This window comes from Acanthisitta chloris, unplaced genomic scaffold, assembly GCF_000695815.1.
Source record: "Acanthisitta chloris isolate BGI_N310 unplaced genomic scaffold, ASM69581v1 scaffold18601, whole genome shotgun sequence".
Classification (NCBI taxonomy): domain Eukaryota; kingdom Metazoa; phylum Chordata; class Aves; order Passeriformes; family Acanthisittidae; genus Acanthisitta; species Acanthisitta chloris.
The window spans coordinates 54,804-77,879 of NW_008656737.1; the positions used below are offsets into that span (position 1 = coordinate 54,804).

At 40.8% G+C, this 23,076-nt stretch overlaps 1 protein-coding gene across 1 annotated transcript in view; it reads right to left on the reverse strand.

Annotated features, from left to right (window-relative positions):
- Positions 1-23,076, reverse strand: part of BTRC (beta-transducin repeat containing E3 ubiquitin protein ligase) — an 87,524-nt gene that overhangs the window by 46,919 nt on the left and 17,529 nt on the right. Inside the window, exons 2-3 of the mRNA XM_009084452.1 lie at positions 20,244-20,321; positions 7,813-7,902 (exon numbers count right to left, since the gene is read on the reverse strand). Of these exons, the coding sequence (XP_009082700.1) occupies positions 7,813-7,902; positions 20,244-20,321 (168 nt within the window). The remainder of the gene's footprint in view (positions 1-7,812; positions 7,903-20,243; positions 20,322-23,076) is intronic.

A 23,076-nucleotide genomic window follows, 5' to 3' on the forward strand; every position in this document is an offset into this window, starting at 1 on the left:
GCACAGGCTTGTTCCTTGGCCCTAACAATGCAATTACAGCCCTGCAGATCGCACTGTTTGTGCATTAAGTACAGAGCCAAAACGAGGCGAATTGATCGTTTGACTTTTGGAGGAGCCATGTGATCTCTGCGTGCGGGTGATCCGGCATGCATCAGTGGGCAGTGCTGCAGTGCACGCCTGGCGATGAACTCGCTCCACACTATTTCCCCTCCCCTGCCTGCTCTTGACAGCAAAGAAGCTGGAGCCTACCCCATGTTAACCCCCATCAGTCTACAAAAACAGACTCAGTTTTAGGCACTCTTGCTAGGCTGAACTCAGAACTCACTCTGCCTTCTGAAATGTGACACTTGGCCACAACAATGGCTTCCCTGCAGTGGGCTACACTAGGTAATTATCATTCCAGTGTTCCATACCACAAGTTTTAACACAAGAATTGGACATATTTTTCAAACACCTTCTTTGATTTTTGTATTTGAAAAATACTGAAAACACATCCAGTTAATGTCATGTATTCAGTACCATCTGAGGGCGCTGTCACTGCAAGTGACTACTTAGGAAGCAATGCTTCCCTTCATGTTTGCCACCACTTCTCACTAAAGTCACCGATGGCCTGGATTCCAAAATATTTCACATTTCCAGCACAAAGGATCCCAAAGTACTTTGTAAATGCAAATCCAGTGTGGTTCATAACACTTATCATGGTGAACACTCCTTACAAGCTTAATGTGACAGATCTTGAATGAAGACCTCAAGGCTGTAATTCTTTATGCAGAGTATCCATCACCAAACCAGCAAACACATGGGTGGAACTACAGCATGTGACACTACACGCAGTATAGTTGAGAGGGAATGCCAGGCCAAGTTCTAAATTTCAGAATATTCCTATTGCATCTTCACTGCCTGTACACTGAGAGGATTCCAGGATGATTCAATTTAGAAGGCACCTCTGGAGTTCTCCAGCCCAACCTCCTGCTCTAAGCAGGGTGCACTATGAGGTCAGGCAGCTCCAGGCTTCACTCAGCCTGGTCTCGAAAACCTCCAAAGATGGAGGCTGCAGAGCCTCCACAAGCAACCTGCTCTGGTTGACTGTCATCACCACAAAAAAACCTCTTTCTTACAACCTGTCAAACCTGAGACGGCATTTCTAACATCTGTGTGAGAGACCTAGTATTTACTGAACTCAATTTCACAGGTAACACAATTGGCATTATCAAGACTCCAAGCCAAGGGCTCCAAAAAGTAGAATATCTCCATCGAGTTGACCAAACTTTGAAAATGATACCAAGATTTTGCATATCACCTGCCTGACCATCCTTACTGCAGAGTTTTGAGAACTGATCTCCAGAATATAGTTAGAGACCCTCAAGTATAAAGCAGTGTATGAGTTAGCTTTTATATTACTATTTCTTCAAAGTCTCTGTTGCATTTTAAAAAACCCAAGTGTAATTCTTTTTTAATTTGTGGTTTCATTGATATGCACAGTCATTTTGGATGGTAAGAGGAGCAGAAATGACAACCACTCCACAATGTTTGCGTAACTGAAGACTAAAGAAGCCTGTTTACACGTAGTTTAACACTCAAAAGAAACTCTGAACAGCTGAAATGCCTTATAAATAGCTCAGACCCAGAGGAAGTGCAAACGTCTGCATTGTGAATTGTAGATCTTAATTACAGACAATGGCTGGTACAGCAAGTAGCACGGAAAAAAAAAGTGAAACAGTTGCACTGTTCATGGTTGGCAATAATTCTTCAGGAAAATATTTACTATCAATCAGTTATGAGAAAAGGGACTCTGCGCTCATAAAACAGCACGTTGCTTCTCATACCAGGACCATTTTGCTTCAGCATAATCTGAATTTAAACAGCTTGTTTCCTGCGGATATAATTTTGGAAATAAATAAAACAAGTCTATCAAATTCTGGAAAATGTGTATGGTGGGGTGGAGTGGGGGGAGCAGGAATATCACATTTCTTTCTCCGTCATTTGCAAAAAGGTTATTAGACTGAGCAGAAGCTAAAGCATAAAGATTGTCTTGACCTGGGGAAAAAAACCCAAAAAAAACCAACAAAAAACCCACCAAAACACCTCACAATTAAGATAAAAGTAGACATAACTGTGAACAGAAGATCACCATTAGGTCAAAGCTTTTAGATAAAGTTCTGATGCCATTTTCTACTTGTGCTGTCTAAACTCTGAGAATTCAATTTCAAAGCACCTTTTGCACACCAAGTAATCCCAGCAATGTCCCTGCAGTGCCTGCCATTCACACAACCCTCTTACTACAGAGAAAATACCTGTGATAGAAGGGTAAAATGACATGCTTAGATCTCTACTAGCCAGTGGCTGAGGCAGTGTTTATCCAGTCTGCAAGGGCCTCAAAAACTGCTGTCCCTCCCAGAGAAAGGTTTATCCAAGACACAAGAGTCGATGCACTTACTGAGGGTTTGGAGCTGGAAGCATGTCCACTGACAGGCCCTCTGTATCATTACAAAGAAGCTTAATACTAAAAATTAAGCTACGAAGGAACATACTTTCTCATTAAAACGGTGAAACAAGTATCAGGAAACTGAATGTGCTGGTCAAATGACATTTGTTCATGATTAAATTGCTCTAATTTTAATCTCAAGGACTGGAAAGGCTTGAAAAACACTAGAAAACTGCATTATCTGAAGATATACTGACTCAGTGGTATATCACAGCAGAACTCTGAGTTGGTTGTGCTATTCAAGCTAAGTAAATGCAGGGACACTCTCGGAAGAAAAGAGCCATCAATCTGTGACATAAAGGGACTTGAGAGTCCAAGAGGGACACTCTTCAGATTCATTTGTCCTAGTGCCAACTGGAACATCCAGCCTGGAACCCTAAATGCTTCTTTATTAAAGAGTACTCATGGTTTCTGTTCTGAATTCATATAAAAATTCTGGGCTCGATGTCATTATTGTGCAGACTATGTTCTAAAAATTCAGAAGTAGTGATGCAGAAAGAAGCAACAAAGGAAGGAAGATTTCAATTAACAACTACTTGCACCACTCCTTGCTTTAGCTGAATCATCCTTGAATGCAAAATGTGTATCTATAACTAAATAATAAGATGCATCTTTGAAAGGAAATTTCACATAGCATATTGGAAGTGCCAAGGCCTGTTCTGTGTTTCCAGACTTGAGTAGAACGAAGCTCTGTCCCCCTGTACACTCCACACAGCTTGCTCAGCAGGCAGAGAACATCACTACATGCTTAAGCAGGACTTTTCATCCAAGGGTCAAAAAAGTATTATACAGTTACTTTTCACAACATTATTTGGTTCTCCTTTTGAAAAGAAGCAAGAATGGCCACAGAGAATAAATCATGGCCACAGAGAATAAATCACAGTGCTGAAAATAAAGGGAATAAACCCCTTCCCAGTTCAATGTATTAACCACTGCACATTTAAAAGTATGATGAACAGTAATCAAAAATTCCCTAAAAGACACAAGATGCTTAAAAGACCCTGAGAAGTCCCTTGGTGTGCCAGGACCTTTAAAAGCAGGACCAGTTATCACATCTGAGTAGCAAGGAGTGGCCTCAAACAGAAGACTAATTTTTCAAGGGTGGTGTGCATGACTGTCTTTTTCTTCCTTCAACTTAGAGGCAGAAAACCTCTCCCAGCTGCTGCTGAGTTCTAAGTAGAAACCTGTGGATGCAGTATGTCATTTTGAAGGTGTGTCTGTGCTGTCTGCCAGGTATGGCATAGGGCGCCTATCTCTGGCACAAGTAGGAAAGAATTCAATGTGCAAAATGAAACTGAGAACACTCCTTTGTATAGCAGATACAGACGAATCGGAACTGACTGCAGGAGTTAATAAACAGTAAAGACCTATCTAATGGGTGCTGCAAACAGGTATTGACTGTGGAATGCTGAGAGCAGTTGTACACCAGTCTCTTGCTGGGAAAGAAAAGAGCACTTGGAATCAAAGGGTGTTTCCATGATCCAGGGAAATGCAAAATCTAACAGACTCCAAGCAAACAGCAAAACTCAAACCCAACACAGCCCACACTGTGAAAGGGTGAAAAGGTAGTCCTCTGTTTGAAAACAGCACTTTATTTAATCCATCCAAGCAAAGATTCAGCAAAAGAGACTGCAGACACACCAGAGCATACCACACCACACATCAAATAGAAAGTGTGAAGGTCAGTACAGGAGGTGGTCCTGGGTACAGAACAGAAGAGAAACTTGTTTGCACACACAAGAGTGTCACAAGAATCCTAGCGACATACCAGATGCCAGGGGACTTTTAACTGTGTCCCTCTCTAATTGAGGATGAAGCACACACCAGCACCATTATCTGGCCTGGAGATACTGGCTTACAAAATATGGAACAAACAATAGGAACAGATGCTCATTTGGCCAGATTTCAATAAGCCTCATTAAAATCAAACATCCTGTCCTTGGAGCTCAGGTTCATGCTACATTTCTACCTTATTTAAGCACCTAACACCAATTCCTGAGAAAGTTGCCCACTTGTGGTTGCACACCAGCAGCATCATAAAAAGAAATCCTCTTGCAGACATTTTTTGGTTTCTAAAGAGACAAACAGGAGGGGGGTTTATATACATGCCTCTCTGTGTATATGCATACATTAAAAAAAACACAATTAGAGATTGCATGTCCTTTTTAAAGACATTAGGTTGAATATACATCAGACTTGTTGCTCACTCCAAGGCAATGGGCTAAAACATGGCAAAAGAATAACTGAAAAACTCCTGCAGATAGGAGAGAAATGCTGTTACAGATTAGAGAGGTGGTATCTGTGCATCACAACACATAATTTTTAATTGAAGATCCCACCACTTCAGTCAAAGCATGCACACGCTTGAAACAATTTCTACTGTTCCTTATTTGCACCTACCGAAACACGTCCAAGTTCTATAAATGGAATTTAAGAGGACAGATACCAGAACAGCAGGACTAAGAACAACATACAGAGATTTATCAGAACCTGATATTCTAGTTTTATATTAAAATGTCTGAATAAAACTAGGTAATTCACAGGTTTGCAAGAGCCACTGAGCATCTGGCTGCACGTGCAGCACGACATCATATACAGAACCAGACAGACACAGTTGCCTAACAAACACAGACTTTCTTGAGTTGTCTGACCATGGCCCTATGCTACCTTCCACACTGGAATATGTGCATCTGTTTGTTGCAAACTTTTTCTCCCTCCATTTTAGGAAGAGTACCAGTTGTCAGGTTGGCAGCTTACATCTGGATGTCTTGTACAGAGGCACTTGTTCACAAAAGAGCTTGATGGATAGACAGAGCTTCAGTCTGAGAAAAGATACCTCAATATTGATGTGTGTGGCCTCAAGGGAAACTGCATTTCATTCTTTGAACAAACTTCTAGAAACATCAAGCACACAATCAGTAAATGCCATTAATACAGACTTAACAAAGCACAAATTTCTGCAAGCAGATGCAGAATCAGAAATTTTGTTTTCAGAAAAATCATCATCTCTTGCAGACTAACTGACACATCTGACAAGCACACAATAATGCCAACTGTGGCTCCAAGACAGGGCTGATACTGCACTGCAGAATCAGAAAAGGCAAATCATGATTTCCAAAGTAATCTTTTTTGTGTTTCACTGCAAGTTTAAGATAAAAAACCTGAAACTTTTACAATACATTTGGGAAAGTGCTACAGATAACAAAATCTGCAGTTGTATTTTCCAGTATCTACCTTCTGACAAAGTATTTTAAAGTCTGAGGCTGTAAAACACATCAGTCATGGAGGATAAAACTCACCATGTGCATGTGGCTAGGAGAAGGCCTCTGAACTCCCTAAATCCCATTTAAGCCCTTCACCTAGGGAACATTTAACAGTTGTGCCATTTGCCTATGCCATCACTGAGCCATCTGCATTTAGATAACTGGATTTATAAATGCTTGAACCCTTCTGGAATTTGAAAGACAAGCTTTCTTAGAACCTATTTCATGTGGTTTGTAGCTAGGAAGGCAAAGGAAAGGAGTACAATAGCCAGGCAAGTTGGGACTAGAGGAACTATAACCCCAGAAAAGTCCTTATGTTTTTTCATACATATACATATGTCTGTGTAAAGGCATGTATGCATGTGTATACATATTTTTTCATATGTATGTGTGTACGTGATGGCAGATTTTCCTAAAGCCTAGCACACAGAGGCATTATACTTAAGAACATACACTTTTTCATCTCCAGGGCAATGGTTCAAATTCATTCTCAATAGCATAAATAAGTCTTGCTGCTTCTGCCTTGAGCCCTACCCACACCTCTTACCATAAACCCACTGACAATGTCACTTTAGGAGAGTTTATTATTTAGGGCATTAAGACGTTAAAGTATGTAATTTCATTTCAAAGAGGGACCACCTAATTTAGCTGTACTTCTTACACATCCTTGCTCCTTAGTAAGGTGATTAGATCAAACAAGATGCTATAGAGCAGATGGGGTTTAAGGGGTTTACTCCAGTTAGCTTGCTGTGAGCTGCTTTATGGCATCAGAACGATGCTGTACAGTGAGACAACTCAGTCAGAGCTGCTCTGCTTAAACAGTTCCACCTACTCTGTATCATAAAGTACCTTAGGAAGCAGTGTGAGATAGTAGTCATGTTAAGAATGGAAGTGCTATGGTATTAAATATCAGCACTTTGTACCAAGACTGGTAGATTCTCTCAGAAGTGCTTCTCCAGTGGAAGCTAACTGGCACGTCAGGCACAGTTTATGAGCATTAAGCCACCTGCAAGCACCTTGAAAAACTTTTATGATAGCAAATTCCCTGACAAGAATTACAAGTAATGGGACATCCAAATTTCACCAGCAAAATCTCCGCAAAGATTTAGCTGGGGAATTATCTTAAAGATCAATACAAAAGTGGCCCCCGAAGAGATAAGGCACCTTTAACAACCATTCAAAGTATGAAAAAAATAGACTTCGAGAAGATCAAAGAATAAATAACCAAAAGAGAAAACAGGCTTTTGAGTGGTCAGGCTTGTGGTGACAGAGGAGCAACAAAATGCCAGCTGGTTTTGGTAACAGATGGCTGCAAGCACTGATCTGTCCTGCATGCCCATTCTAAACTTCCTTTCAGAAACAGAAAGCTTGCACAAGGCTAAACGCACACTTTGCACAGCCTTTCTACACATATTGCATCACGGTTCAAATGCTCTCCATTCACAAGCAGCCCTACATGAAACTTGTTTTACTCTGGTTACACTGAATTTTAAGAAAAGTAGGTGGCTAATGGCACCTCATCCTTCCAATCACATCTACTCAATTCTCAAGAAATTACTTTTCTTTAACGGGCTAATAAATGCATTTTCTTACCATTCTGACTGTGATATGTCCCTCCTCCTTTTCCTTTAAATACAGCATTCACTATATTTTAATTGAAAGGTCTTTCTTTCTGTACCTACCTTCTGGCAGCTAAGAAAGGGAACCATGACACAAAGAGCTCTCATGCAGTGTTTTTAGCACGTATCTGGACATTTATCATTTGAAGTTGCCACAGCTAATTACATGGCAGGCATAGGTCATCCCACTGGAAAAGCCTATCACTTGTATAGCAGAATGGACCCCTCAATCCCAGATAGCCCAGGACTCAAGTAATCATTTCCAGCAGAGAAAAACAGCAAGTCTGAAATGTTTATACTGAAGGACAGAAGAGCCTTTGCAAAATACTTGCTTTCTGTGTAAGTATTATTTTTCTAAGTGTAACTTTTAACAAGAACTTTTCTGTGACTAACAATGAACAACCTGCTAAAACACCCTCAAAACCAAAGCTGTTCTCTTACTTACTTTGGCCACACAATTTTCAGTCTTCATAGCAGTGCTTCCTAGACATACTGTTTCCTGGTTTAAGCACAGTCTGGCACAGCTGTTGTAGGTCTGCAGAAAGATTAAAACGGTTATGAATAGAAGAAAACAATTTTCTTTCAGGCACCACATTTTTGGCACAGGAACCCACAACTCCTCTACTACATTTTCTGTTTCCTAAGGTGTAAATGTTTCAAACCAAAATAAACTAGTTTACAGCAAAAGCCTATGTTCAGGGCATGCATGTCTCCTGAGAAGATACATACAATTTTATAGTTCTGAAATACAAAGAAAAGGATTTTTCTCCTCTGTTCTTTTGGAAAATGAAAAAGGTATCTAAGTTACTCATGCTTCCACAAAATGCTGGATAATTGAACAACTAAAGCACGGTGATTTCTACACACTAGTTATCACAGCATATGTCAAATGTTAGTACACATTGCCTGACTTTACCAGGTAAAATACATGGGGACAATACGAAGGTTATAATCAGAAGGGAGCAAATGCAGACTACATCTCATTTCTTGTACTTAATCTTCCCAAGTCTGGAAAGCTTTTATCTATTTTTAAAGTAGAATGTCTTTTTTTCTTTAACTCATACACTCTCCTGCCCAGGGGACACTCAGCTGGGGCTGCAGACTTCTGAAAGTCTGCAGAACACATTACTCAGAGTCTCCCCCTTTTTCTAAGGGAAGCATACGAACAACACTTACAAAGTGGTCTTAAAATTGTACTTTGGTTGCTTCGGCAGTTTTAACTAATATGCCTGAAGAACCCAGGAATTTCTAATAGAGGTTCTCTCTTCAACACCTTTTCAATTACTACTTGATTAAGTTCATGTTTTCTAGTAGGAGGAGTATAGTAGCACCTAAGAGCTTCAGCATGGGATTAACACTCCAGCACCTGACACCATTCACAGAAATATGTTCCATGCAAAAGTGGCAGCTCAAAAGCAAGCACAAACTTGCTTTGCTGCAAGAGTAGTAAGTGGACTACATAGAAGATGTTGCTACCTCAAATAGCTGCATGAGGAAAACCCAAGAAACATGCTGAAAGACAATGAAATTAAACTTGCCACAAAGAGATTTCCAAGAGCTCTAAGTACTAACATACTAAGTACTATCATACTAACATTCATGATATTTTAAAGACTGCCTTAAGAGGAGGACATACAAAGACTTGTACTAAACTGCCTGTCAGTTCTCTCGCTGTAATACTCACTGTCAATCTCTGAAGATCTTTCTTTCAGGGCTTGTTGGATTTGAAACTAATTCATCCCCAAACCCACTATAGGTTACAAAACCTCTGGACAACACTGGCTTGCCAAGGGCTCCTAAACCTCTCCCTCTGCTCCAAAGCTATGGCACCAAAGCCAGATTCCCTCAGCACCAAGGTCCAACAAACAACCTTCCCCTTTTGCCCCTCTGCCAGAGGCCTGATCCTGTGCAAGATGTAGCAGCAACACAAAAACCAGCAGAGAAACACATGGCAAAGGACACCAGAGGCAAGAATGCAGAGATTAAAATGGGTTATGCTGAGTGGTAGGAGATATGTCCATGAAGTCACTGTTCCCAATAGTCTCCAGCTCAGGAGGACAGCAAGCACCAACTGATGGGAACTGAGTGTTCACAAATCAGCTTACAACATTCATTTATGACTCTCATGAAACACTCCTTACTCCCACCATGGGAAATCAGCACAGTGGCTCAGGTGAATCTGTACTGGTCCAACAGTACAGACACTCTTGAAGAAATCCAGGAAATCACAGTCCTTTCCACCTTACCCATTTAGAGAGCCCCTTTAAAGTTCACAATGAAATAGAAATGAAAAGGAGCACAGAAGCCCTATCTTCTCCATTGCTTTAGCAGTTTGTTTTATTTCTCAGTGAGCTCTCTAACCAGAAAACCACCAGTGACAGACAGGAATGCAGAATATCCTGGCTCCAGCAGATCTCCTTACATGTCTCAACACTGGTACCTGCTGTCACTCTGGATCCAGAAGGAGAAACTGAAAAATTCAAACACACAAATCCTTTCAAGGTACTGTGCACATGATCAGAGTGCATCTTTCAGCAGGGGAGGTTCAGATTCAAAATGGATTAGACCACAAGCAAACAGAAGTCTGATGGACTCACCTTGCAAATATTTGCCAATATCATAAAACCATCACTCTGGTATGCACAGAACTTTCTCATCAGAAGATCAGAATGGCATAAACTATGAAAAACTGGGGCTTTGATGTAGCAGTCCAACAGACAGACAAAAAGTTGACACCATCTACTTTGCACTGATGTTCAGACAATACCATGCAAACTTCATTTTACAGGCATGGTGTTAGTTAAATTCAACCAGATTGTGAAAGTGAAAAACCATGAGGAGTTGTCAAGATTCTTTGTTCAGTATATACACTTGTATAATTTAACCCATTTATCATAAATCTGTGCTTTCGTTTGCTATTTAATTCCTAAAATTCCAGTCACAGGATTTCCACACAACTTATCTGCTACATACTGTATACATTTTGAGGAGCCTTGACTTGAAAAAAGCTATTACTAACTCCACTTTGCACATCAAAAGCTCAGCCACAAAAACATTTCATGAAAGCAACAAGGAAGACTGTGACTCCGTGAACTGAACCATGAACTCGGATCTTGTCAGTCTTTTTCCTCCCAAGACAGATACCAACCTTGGTAGCAAGCCAGCTTTTTAAAATGACAGGCTTTCTCTCACGTTTACAAATGGGACAGAGCAGACAACCCAAATACACAATGTGAAATATAAAATGCTAAATCTAAAGACACTAGCACCCTCTATGAAGGAAGGAAGCTCACTATACACTATTCAAAAGTTACATGCATGTCAGAATGCATCTACAATTATTCCAGTGTATTGCTTAATTTTTATTACTTTCATTCACACATTACATGTCAGTGAGAACAGCACCAACTGAACTTCCAGCAAAGCTTGGTCATCAAATTCCACAATACCAAGACTAGTGACATTGGATGGAACTAATATAGTATAAATTCAAAGCAGATAAAATTAAGCACTTCTTCACACAGCAGGCAGTGAACGTCTGGAGCTTGCTGCCCCAGGACATCATGGAAAGAATATCAGCAAGTGGAAAAAGGCACTAAACAAACTCATGGACAGCAGAGTACTGTCCACAGTATGGTCCACGGAGCACACAGCGCAGATATCTCCCAGTCATCGTTAGTGCAACAGCAGCAGACGCTGCAGGAGCAGGAGGGCAATGGAGTAGTGAACAAGGTCAGACTTGTTTGCTCTCATTCAACAGCACCCTCCATGGACAGTGCTGGAGTTGGCACTGGATGAGCAGACTCTGGGTCTGAGCGACTTGGGCATTCCCACGCTATCAATACCTCTCTGCCATTTGACAACTGCTAATGCCAATGCTACTTGACTTCCTCCTTCCCAGCCTTTTCCACCACAGGAGAGAAGAAGATGGTTTTACTGTGACAACTAACTCTTACACAGTAATTTTATCATGTAAGGATCTATGTATGTGCCAAATTACCAGATGATTATTTAGTCCTTCAGCAGCTCTTTGTTTCTTAATGGAAGAAGTGGGGAAAAAAGAAAATCAAAAGAAGTACGTATCATGGATTCAAAACATCAGGATGTAGATTTGAGAATAAAACATAAAGTGATCTTGAGTTCAACATACATTACTGACTTTGCAAAGTTACAAAGTTCTTCTGTTCTTATTTTCACATTATCACAGAGGAATACATTATTAGCCTAGTGGGATGAATGAAAAGGGTAAAGAAGATTCACGTGCATGTTCTATGATATGTTATAAAAGGTTTAAAGCAAAAAACACAGAAGAAAGCCCAGTTCTCCCTTAAAGTCCAGGGGAAACAGAGGTAATGTCACTCTGCCTAACAGGCCTCAACGGAAACGATAATCTTACAAAGAAACCATATCAGCTCTTGAAGCCAAGTCATAAGAAGCTGGGAGAATATATTGTGAAGGCAGTACCATGTGGTGGTCTTCTAATGCTCCTCTGTAGGCCACGGTTACTAGCTACAACAAGACACAAAATTACTGCTGGACATGGAGATCTGGCTTCACTTGATATTGTCATACTGCTGTTCATACACTAATAGTTACTAGTGAACAGACCTAGTGAATAGGGAACAGACTAGTGGACTCTGAAAATAGAATTAATGACATATCATCAAGTAATAATGCAGAGTCCTTCATGTCATGTGAAACATTTGATGGTGTCTCATGCTACACTGCAACATCAGAGTCCCACCTTTCATTCATTCCAATGCCCATGGGAACATCGACTACTTTGGTAGAAAAGCAGGAAAATCAAAGCCAGAATCAAGCTTCAGAAAAGCAAATTTCTCAAGCGCACCTTTAAAGCTTGACCCTTTTACATATCTCATCTAATCTGCACCAAAACTGTTCCAGTTTGTCCTCACCTTTCATCAAAATAAGAGGTTTCTTCATCAAGGAAAAGCAGTCTGAAACGGTAGCCTGGTTCAACGCCACAGGCAGATAGCTTTGCGTTGGAGTGCTTTAATATGCTTTTATATTGCATATAAAGCATGCAAACATAAACCAGTTTGTTGGAAACTACCCTCTTTGTGGAAGCTGGCTGTAACTCTGAACAAGTTTTCAATTTTCACACTGCTGCTAGGGTAAAACATTTTAAAGAGTTTAATTTTTACAGTGGCTTCAATGACACAAGATTATCTAACAAAGTAATGGTTAATCAATATAGGGTTTAGTTGTCAGGTGAAACATATAACACACTAAAAGGGATTGATTGCAAGACTCCTCCTTATTTACTGGGTGGTATATATTTAAAATGACACAAACTTGTTACCAAGCCGCATTCCTTTAACCTTGCAAAAGCCGTTTGAAAAGAGTGTTAAGCAGCCCTATGGCAAAACAAGCTCTAATGAAAAAAAAAAGAAAAAAGAAACCTACAAATATATAGGAGCACCAAATCATGTCAGAAGCAGGGGAACCACAAAGCTGTATTCACTCTTAGCCAAAGGTTTAAAATGCCACAGAGGCACTAGACTATGGTTCACTAAAGATAGAGCTGTATCTGATCTCATTCCTTAAGTGTCTTTGGTTACATTTTTCTTTTTAAAGAAAGTACACTCCTGCTCTTTAACATAAACACATTTCTACTTTTGTTCATGCAGCTCTGGACGAATGCTGAGTGCCAACCTGAAGCATCAAACCCCAGGCAGAACTCCATGTGTGTGCAGCTTTTCTGCCAACTGGAATCCATTTCTTTGGCCATTCATCCTGAGAATCCCCAGCCCTTGAACAAAGCTCCACTTTTTAATAGAAGCTGCAACCCAGGAGTTCAATAAGATTTCCCCCCCAATAGTTAGTAATTACATGATTTATCAGAGAAAGATAACACTAATAAAAACACAGCAAAAAGACAAAACCCATACCCTCCCTTCAAGTCATTTTCAGGGAAAAGATTATTAAACTGTTCTTTTTGAACAAGGGCTTTTGTAGCTAAGCACAAATTGCCAAACGTTTAGAAAAAAAGTTATTAGACTCAGAAGAATTCAGCAGAAGTGGGAAGTTCTATAAACAAATCACTCCAGCAGATTTGGAAAGATCGCTTTCATCTTACTTAGATTCTTAGGAGACTCACACTAATTACCCTTTAAAGGTCTTTCACATGGACTATTTAAAATAAATGCAATTTATTTATTTATTTCAAATGAGGTGCTTCTTCTGAAAGAATTAAGTAATCGAAGCAAATTTAAAAACGTTTTTATAAGCAGGTAATTAAAAAGAAGACGAGAATTAAGTCAAGCTGTAAGACATTACCCAGGATTCGCCTCGACTATTTCCTTAAGACGAAATTTTTGTTATCCCTAGCCCAGCCTTGGGAAGGGTAGTCTCCACGGAAAGTCGTGAGACAAAATAAAGCCTAACCAAACAAAAAACTAGATCATTTGCAGGATTTTCCCTAAAGCACAGTTTGTCATATTGCAATTACACCTTGCCGACTGTGAAAGCCAAAGTCCTTAATACTGCCACTAGAGGGAAGACGTGTCTCAACACATGGCAGTGGTAGTTGGGGAGTGGGTTTCCTTGAGCAATTACCATAACAAAGCTCCCTTGGCTGCGTGTACCTTCTAATTACCCAGTACAATTAAAATGACTTACCTAAAACAAACAGGGGGAAAAAAGGCCCCTAAACCAAAAAAACCTCAAGACAATGCAAACAAAAAGCCTTACTCCAATCTGCTTGTTATCTGAAATTAGATTAAAGCTGAAGATCTTTTTTTCCTCATCCATCAATGCACAAGGGGGAAAAGACAAAAAGGCGTATGCCACAATGCCCAAACACCACGGGGTTGTTCAGCGACGTAAAAGCATTAAAACAAACAAAAACAAAGAACAAGGAGAACTAGATCTCTTGTTAAAAGAAAAGAAGGGGGGAAAAAAAGAAAAAGGAAATGTCGTGGTATTTAGCCATCTGGTAGCTGCTTGAAAACAAATTGTTCTCAAAAGAGCAGAAATACAGTATGTCTTCTCGCAGTTCACTGGCTTATGAATCAGACTTTTTTTTTTTTTTTAAATACAGGCATGGTAATGTTACACTTCTGTGCTGCTGCTTTCACTTCCCTCTTGTCCCACTGTGCAGATATAACCATGGTCATCCCAATCAGATCTGGTTATTCCAACTTGGATGCATTATTTGCAGTCTTTCGGGATACATCTTGCTGGGCTCATTGTTCAAAATCCCTCAGGATTTTTTTTTCTTGACAGCTACTTGCTGATTTTTAAACCCTTAAATCTTTCATTTTATAAGGCACATCATTAAGGGAAGATGGCAGCCAAGTGATTTTTCTTTCCATTGACAATTTGTGACACTTTTCCAGCAGCTTGCAAGGTGTTGAAAACCTGGCAGCTGTTACCTCCCGGGATGAAGATCCTTTTTTATCCTCCCTTGACAGTTTAACTCAATGGGTCAGCACCTTTAAAGACTGCAAAGTACCACTGAAGTGGATGGCGGCTTGAATTACTGCTCCCTCCCTAATCAATGTAAACCCTCACTGCAGGTGAAACTCTTCATCTATAGAGGTGCATGGGGGAGGAAAATGTAATGCCCTGAGCCAGATGGTTTTCATCTTGTTTTTTAAAGAAGAAAGGGACAAGCTAACAAGGGGACAGCAACTTTTGTTAGCTTCTTGGCCTCTCTCATGGCTTTGGATCCCCAGGGTTCCAGCCACACAACAGAAAGAATACAGAAAAACATAAACACTTAAAGAAATATAACTAGGGGGCTGGCAACACGCTGCTTTCAAAGAGCTGAGAGCCCTGTTCAGCGCTTTATTTATCACTGCCCACGTTCTTCGGATGGTAAGTGGACATGGACACAAAGGGCAAGGGGGAGCAGACAACACTTGCAATTTACTCAATTACAGAGGAATGCAGCAATGCGGTGGGGTGACAGATTCCTATTAGCACTAATGCTGAAAGAGCCCAGTGGCCTTTCCGCCACAAGGCAACATTCCCATTGTAACTTAGACTCTGGCACATCCCGCCTTGGCCAGCTTTTTAACATGCATTAAATGTCACAGAGGAATGGAGATTATTTTGCTGTTGCTTGATAATAAAGAATAAAAATATAAACAGAAAGAATAATCTTGTAAATTAGGCTAAGGGTGTACTTCTGGCAGTTTCAGGGGGCTTTTCAATCAGCAACTCCTTACTTGCAAGTGTTAACAGCCTAAGATGAGGTCACCAGGATAACTTCACCGACCAGGTCTGTCCTGCCTCAACAAGCTCTACAGCAGAAGGCAAATTTGAACTGCAGCATCTTCCCCAGAGGGAGGGAGCTGAAGGACCCTCATTTCCTCCACACCATGCAACATTCCTCATCAGTCAAAAACAGGGCTACAGCTTGCACAGCACAAATACTTTTCCAGAGGAGAAATATGCCTGGAGAGGAGCCCGAAGCAGCAGGACGAGGCTACCAGCTGGAAGTAAATGGTTGACAATTGCTACTTTTTCTTTTTCGTTTGCTCTACCTTCTTCAATCACTCTCTGTTTCTCAGGATTTTCTTGAGTACTGGCTTTAAACTCTTAAGATCAAACTGTGCCTATTTTAACTTTGAAATAGCACCCAGAGCATGTTTTAGGTGCTATCTGTCATTCTAGAAAATTATCTCAAATCTGTAAGAGCGAATTGAGGTGATATTTTGTGCCAAAACAGCAAGAGGGAAAATTCTTGAAAATGCTAAGGGGCTTGTTTGAATGGGGTAACAGACAGGGAGTTTTTTTCCCCCAGACTTCCATCTGGAAGCTTGCAGAAAGACAGCAGAGTCCAACGTGAGGTTTGCAGGAGGTACAGCACGGCAGCCTCGCTGCTGCCAGCTTTTCCCCACAAGGCACCTTCGCCCACAGATGAACCACAGCAGCAAAAGGCACTTCATTATTGCTGCACTGAAGAGAAGGGAGGGAGGGTTTTAAACAACCTGCATTGTGCCCATCTTCTTTAAAAACCAGCGGGGTAATCAAGTTCAGGGCAGCCCTGGACAGCTGCCCTGTGACCTATTCATGTTGACCCCCACTATTCATCACTTTCCTTAGGACTATGAGGGCAAGCTCCCAGGGAGTGACCACCACAATAGACAGATACGAGCCAACAATAATACGGTTCCTGCAAAAAAACCAGATGGCACTGCAATAAATTTACAAATCTACATTCATGGCTCTGTTAAAAACACCCAGGAGCTAAAAGGCTGGAGGGGCCCCCAGAGAGCTTCCCCTTCCCAGTTTCTAAAGGCCAGCTCTCTCCCCAAGACTATTGAGCTCGTGTTCCTCATAAATGAAGGATGGAGACATAGCCCTTAAAATAACAAATGTCTGACCTAATCAATCTAGTGTTTGCGTCTAACACTAAATGATAGGCACTGAAAACTAATTATGTTTTTTGGCAAGGAAGTTGAATTAAAATGGAAACATACAGGTTAAAAAGGCACTGAAGCATTTGTGAGTCCCTCTGAAAGGGCGGCACATGCACACACATAAGCTCACACACAGGGCTTGAAACAGGAACCTGATTCAATAACTCATGCATTTATTTTTAAAATGAATCAGATTAGTCCCATGTGTGACCTGCCGGTCCATCTGTATGAGCTGGACTTAATGGGCACTCTTCTCACGCTTACTTCAGTTTGAAGTATGAGAGAGATAAATTTAGTTTAATTTTCAACAGATCAAGCTATCCATTTTCCAAATGGACCATCTGGATCAGCCTATTAAAATTAATTTATAACTTTGCAGTGTGAAAATTCGTTTGTTAGCTTAAATAAAGTTGCCAAAAACTTTTGCCACTTGTCATTGTTTTTTCTGGTCTGTTTTCATACTATGATTTTCAGTTTACCCCTTCAAAATTAAATTTTGTCAGATCAAGCACTCAATAAGAACTGAACATTTGCATCCATATTCCAAAGTCTGCCATAGCTTAATCTTTTCACTGCTCCAGCTAACAGTGTCAAGTTCATTGCCTTTTTCTGTTTCCCAGCACTAATCTCCATGTCTCTTCTGTCTTGCATCCAACAGTGGCCATGCCTTCCAGTAATCCAAGGACACAGCTCCACTCATCCTTCTCCAAAGTAAGAGTTACATGGCACTGAGCAATGAGTGTCTTCAGTCCCTGCACACAACTTCAGATGCTGAAGCAACCATCACACCTCCTTATTACCTCCACCTTCTGGTATGTCTGTTTCACAAACCCACCTGAGAAAACATTTATGGCTAAGGCTGCATAACAGCACTGCAAACAAGGCAAGAAAAGGAAATACACCTTTACTTAAACTTGTTAGCAATTGAACATGTCAAGACATCATACTTCCCCTGAAGTAGGCTGATGCATCTCATTAATTTTCTATGACTAATCAGAAAGTACTAAATATGTGGATACTTCCACTGGAAAGATCATTTAAGTAAACAGACTTATCCTCTACCCACATACACTCAATTTCTCTGTGCATGTAACTCCGTGTTCCCCAATAATGAAATATTAAGGGAGTCTTAAGGGAGGAACTGAAAATATGAAACTGTACACTCAATATTTACCAAGTTACCATCTCTCCACTAAAGTAGAAAGCATTTTGTGTGTATTACTGCTTTGACAAAATTTACAGGTCAGATCCTTTTGGTTCTACAAAGTATGGCTAGATGTAAGACAGGGTAGCCACTCTGCATTACTTCCAGATTTTTCCAGTAGGTATCACTCATTAATTATGAGTATTTGGGCATATGGCTGCATGTGTGCCTGATTCCTGGAATGACAGCTGGAAAACTCCTCATTGCTTCTGTCCGTTGCTAATATAGAAGAGGAGCAATCTAAGCTTTCAAAATGCTCAGACAGCTTTATGTCTATGTGAAGAATCAAAATTCCTTCTACAACAGGCACAAAATCATGGACAATCACCATCTATGACCTAGACAAGAGGGCACATGCTTTAGACTAAGATTACTTCTTGAACTTGTCCAAAAAGACTGTTGTCAACACAAAAGGCCCCAGACAGCAATCAGAAGACACAAGGATTTTGTCCTGCATCTGTCACTGTAAGGACTCAACACAAAGATGGAGACTGATACAACACCTCAACAATACTGTGAAACACAGCTAACCATCGCCGATGTAAAGGATGTCCATGTGAATTATTTCCAATACGAAATACTGGGACACTACAAGTGGTTTTCCTCGTGTATTCCTGATATCTAGTCACCTTGGTTATGATGAATTGTGGGCCTGTGGGAAATGACAGCTTTCCCTGGCTGTAAGAATACTTTTATACACTGAACTACAATGGAAAGGAAACCTAACTCAAGAAACTGTGCCTCATCTGTGTAATACAGCTCATGAAAATCTGCCTCCTCAATCAATAATCACAAGGAAAGACTCTGTGTGATCAGAACACACACAAAACAAGTAACTTTTGTTCCTTTTAAATTAATATCTCGTGCTACGAGTCTTTTCTTGGAGAAGAGACATAACCTTTTCCTCCTGAACTTGAAGGTTTGCCATCAATAAGATAACCCTAACACCTAAAAACTCTGACTTTTTCTGGTTTGCTGGGGACCTTGCTTGCTATTTGGGGGATACTAGTAGAGATTCTAGCAGCTTTGCTCTCTTCCTCTTGCTGTCATTTGTTGTTGAATGCCAGAAATATTTAAAGTTTGATGTAACATATTTAATCAATTCTGCAGGGTAATCTTTCTCAGCTATACATGGGACCTCAGTCATTATACCACCATACCACTTCTTGTCTAAAAGGCTTACATAGACCACATCTGTTAGATGGACCCGTCTTAGCCACATGTAGTCCTTCACATGACACCTACTCCCACAAAATCAAACACTCCTAACACAATACATTATTAAAAACCAAAACAAGACCCACCCAAAACCAACATCTCTGATCACAAGCACTCTATATCAAAAAGATACTTCTTCCTTTCCTATGGTTCTGATCCATGATGTCTCTTGGAAATAGCAGACGTGGGGCAGTGTAGTACCACCCTATTCCTCTGCCTGAGATGCAGAAGGAAATGTCCCAGTTCCTCAGCTGCTGCAATGTGTGCCCTGGGGTATTCACTTTAGTCATGTTCACCAATGGTTTTACTCTGATACACCAGGCAGCAAACTTGGGCAGCTAAGGCACAGACATCATTTTGTTTCTGCTGCCTCAAGGTTGCAGGGGGGAGAAAGAGCAAGGTGAAAATGCATCAGAAATCACTAAATCCAACTTAAATTCCCCAGAAAGCACATGTTCAACTCCCTTTGTTGGCCACGGGGCTTTAAAGAAAGGCTTCTTTTCAATGAGTAAGAAATTAGCTTTACTATCTATAAAGGGGAACAGATAATGTTTCATTAGACCATCCTTTCTTCTTTTTACCCATTAGTAATTTATATGAATGTAAAAGAAACAAGAACAGGTCATTTTTCAGGTTATTAACCTGGATATCACCTGCAAGAAAATTTACCTTCAAGGGCAATAAAAAGCTTAATTGTCATAGAACATTTTGAGACTCTTGATCTGAGGTGAGGCAAAATATACTACAAACAAGAGAGAGACAATTACAGAAGAAAAGGCTGAAGAGGTCTTGATGAACACCAAATGGAGAAAGGTAAAATTAGAGAGTCACACCTGACTGAACTATACAGAAGTCTATATTTCTTTAGAAAAAATCATCAGGGTCCCCTGAAAGCTAAATCTCTGTGTCTGATTTTCCTGGGTACAATGTGACTTGTTCAGACTTCAAAGGAGAAAAGAAAGGATTTCCATGAGCACAAGCCAGATTTCAGCTTCAAGAAGCATTTAAGGATTCAAATAGCTAGAAAGTTTTATCGCATTTTTAAAGAGACTGATCACATACCTGTCTAAGTGAATTCTTCTCAGGAATGATCTTCCTAGGGGGCTCATCATTATTACAGTCTTCTCTCTCAGAGGAATTCTGTGAAAGAAAGTAAGCTTTAATTCAGTTCTTATCCCTAATATTACTCTGTGATGAGAACAAAATATTTTTACTACACAGGCTGCAGTATTTTACGCATATGGATACCGGAGGCTAACATACTTTTATGCCAAACAGCTTGTTATGGCAGAGAAGGAATTTCTCCTCCTCTACACAACAATGCACCACTGTACAGGTATCTGTTGAAGAAGCCTGTGCTTTAGGGATTGATTCTGAAACTACCAGTAACAGCCACTCTGAAAAGCTGCAGGAATGGTTGGATCAGAATGGCAACACCAGTGCTCCTGAACACCCCAAAGCAATGATTTAAAACAGTGGAACCTGTTGAAAACAAAAGGTTGTTAATGGGTGCAACTGTTCTTCTCTAGGCCCCTATGCTTTTAATCTGCCTAACAACTATTAATCGCACTGAGTCTGCTTGGCTGCTAAAAATCATAGAGAAATTACCATACAGCTAAATTCTTGTAAAAGAGGTTGTCAGGAGATCCTTCAAAAAAAGTTATGGTTTTCACTCCTGCCCCCTGACTCTACATACATGCACAATTCCTAGAACAGCTGATCTCCAAAACGTAAGCTGCCACCTCCAGAAAAAGAGCATCAGTAAGACAAGGGAGATAAGGCAGACAAGAAATCTACAAGGGCTTTTGTAAGAAAGACAACCAGGGGACTTACGTCCTGCTAATGTCACGATTAAAACCAATTATTACTTCATTTAGAATAAAGACAAGCTATAGTTATTCCAGGACATGCAGTCTGTTGCATATGTTTGGTTAAAAACTGCTGGATACAAGGGGAGAATCCTGACCTCACTGCCAAAGTCAGCTGCTCTGGAAGACACCGTTCCCTAGCACAGGTTCAGTCACTTCACTGACAGAGTAATGACAGCCAGCTTTGGGGGAATCCCACACACACATCTAAAATCAGTTTGATCACCACAGTATTCATAGCCTTAGGCCACATTCCCACGCATTCAGTACTGAGCAACTAAACAGGTTTTAAAGAGATACAGAAAAACTGCCTAGGGAGAGCTCTGCCAGGAAAAGGGTGGTTTTCCAGTTACTTGCAGACAAGCTCGGGAGTGCCTATTACGGCACAAGTTTGCATTCTGTACCTGTCCCCCAAATAACCTGTCCTTCACTGAGCGCGGCTCTGCCTGGCTTCTCACAGCGACAGCTTCCAGCCCAACACCTCAGGAGACAGAAGTGGCATCTGTTGGCAAAGGAGGAGCTGTGCCCTGCGAACAGCCAGCGTGGCAGCGCAGGGCCAGCAGCGAGCGCGCAGGCTGCGGGAAGCCATGGGCAGAGCAGAGCGCTCCGTGCCCACTGCAGTGCTGCGTGACCAGGCACCGCTCGCTGGTCTGGGGAACGGGACCAAAAGGCACAGCCAGGACACTGGGCAGGGGTAGAAACTGTTTGCTGAGATATGGCAGATAAGGGTGGGGGAGAGGAGCACAACAATAAAACCCCACTTGGGATGTCATAAACTGGTCAGGAGTAAATCAAGACTGGCAGACCAACTAGTAATTTTAGGATTTTTTTAAAAAACAAGATACAGAACTCACAAGGCAACATGACATCTAGGATGCTGTAAACAGGATTTTATAATGGAAATTAATCCTAAACAGGCCTGAAAAATCGCTGTCAGAGATCAGCTTTTAGAAGTTTTCATACAAGGTCTCTGTCAGGACTGTTATTACATTAAATCCTGCTTAGAAAGAACTGTGATCGTAAAAACATACAAGTTAGAGTCACTTTTATATGAAAAGGAAAGTCAGACATTAAACCTGCTCTTTTCTGCTCATGAAATTCAGTTTAGTAGGTGGTTAAGTCAAGTTGGTATTTTAATTCTTGGGCTTCGGGAAAAATAGACCAAGAGCGAAAAACATGAGAACCTGAGGTGAGTTACTATACATTTCTGGGAAAAGCGTTTTGTTAGAGGATGAGGAGGCAAAGGGTGTATTTACTACTTCTGGATGCATTTTCAACACCCACCCCCTTCCCTACAATAAGTGTTGAAACCATTTCCCCATCCAAATAACCTTTCTATGACAGTGAAATCTTGCATTCTTCTCGCCTTTCAAAGCCACTAAGGATCCTCCCTCAAAAGCCATCAAAAAGCAGGAACTGCTGATGAACTGTCAGCCCTTATTTTGAAATTTCTAGTTTACTGCAAAGCATGAAGTTATCTACTTTTTCCTTAAGCTGAGCATCTAATTTTAAGAGCAAGCAGAGGACCATTTTGCATTCATTATCTTTATAGGTGGCAAGGCTAAGAGGTTGGCTGAACAAAGACCAGACAAAGACTGCCAAGTGCATATGGTGGTTCACAGCTTGGCGTCTCACCATTCTACAGCACCAACACAGCAGCTCCGATAGCAGACTATTAAAGAGGAGCGCTGCTCATGCACTTTTGTCGGCAAGTAAGTTACGCTTGGTGAAGACAGAATGACTGGAAAGCATTACACTTAAGGAAAAGCACAGATGTTTATAACTCCCGCTCATTTCTCAGGAATAGGAAACCTATCAATCCAGGTGCAGGTACAGGACCCCACATATTTCAGGACTAACTGTAGCTACATGGAAGTGAATTTCACTTGACAGGGCAACACTTAGCCATTGCCATGGGAAGAGCACAACGTAATCGACTGAAACGGTACATCTATATATTTCTCCTCGCTGAACAAGGTGGGAGGAGGGATAAACATGTGCGAGGGCAGAATAAGGTTTGCTTCAGC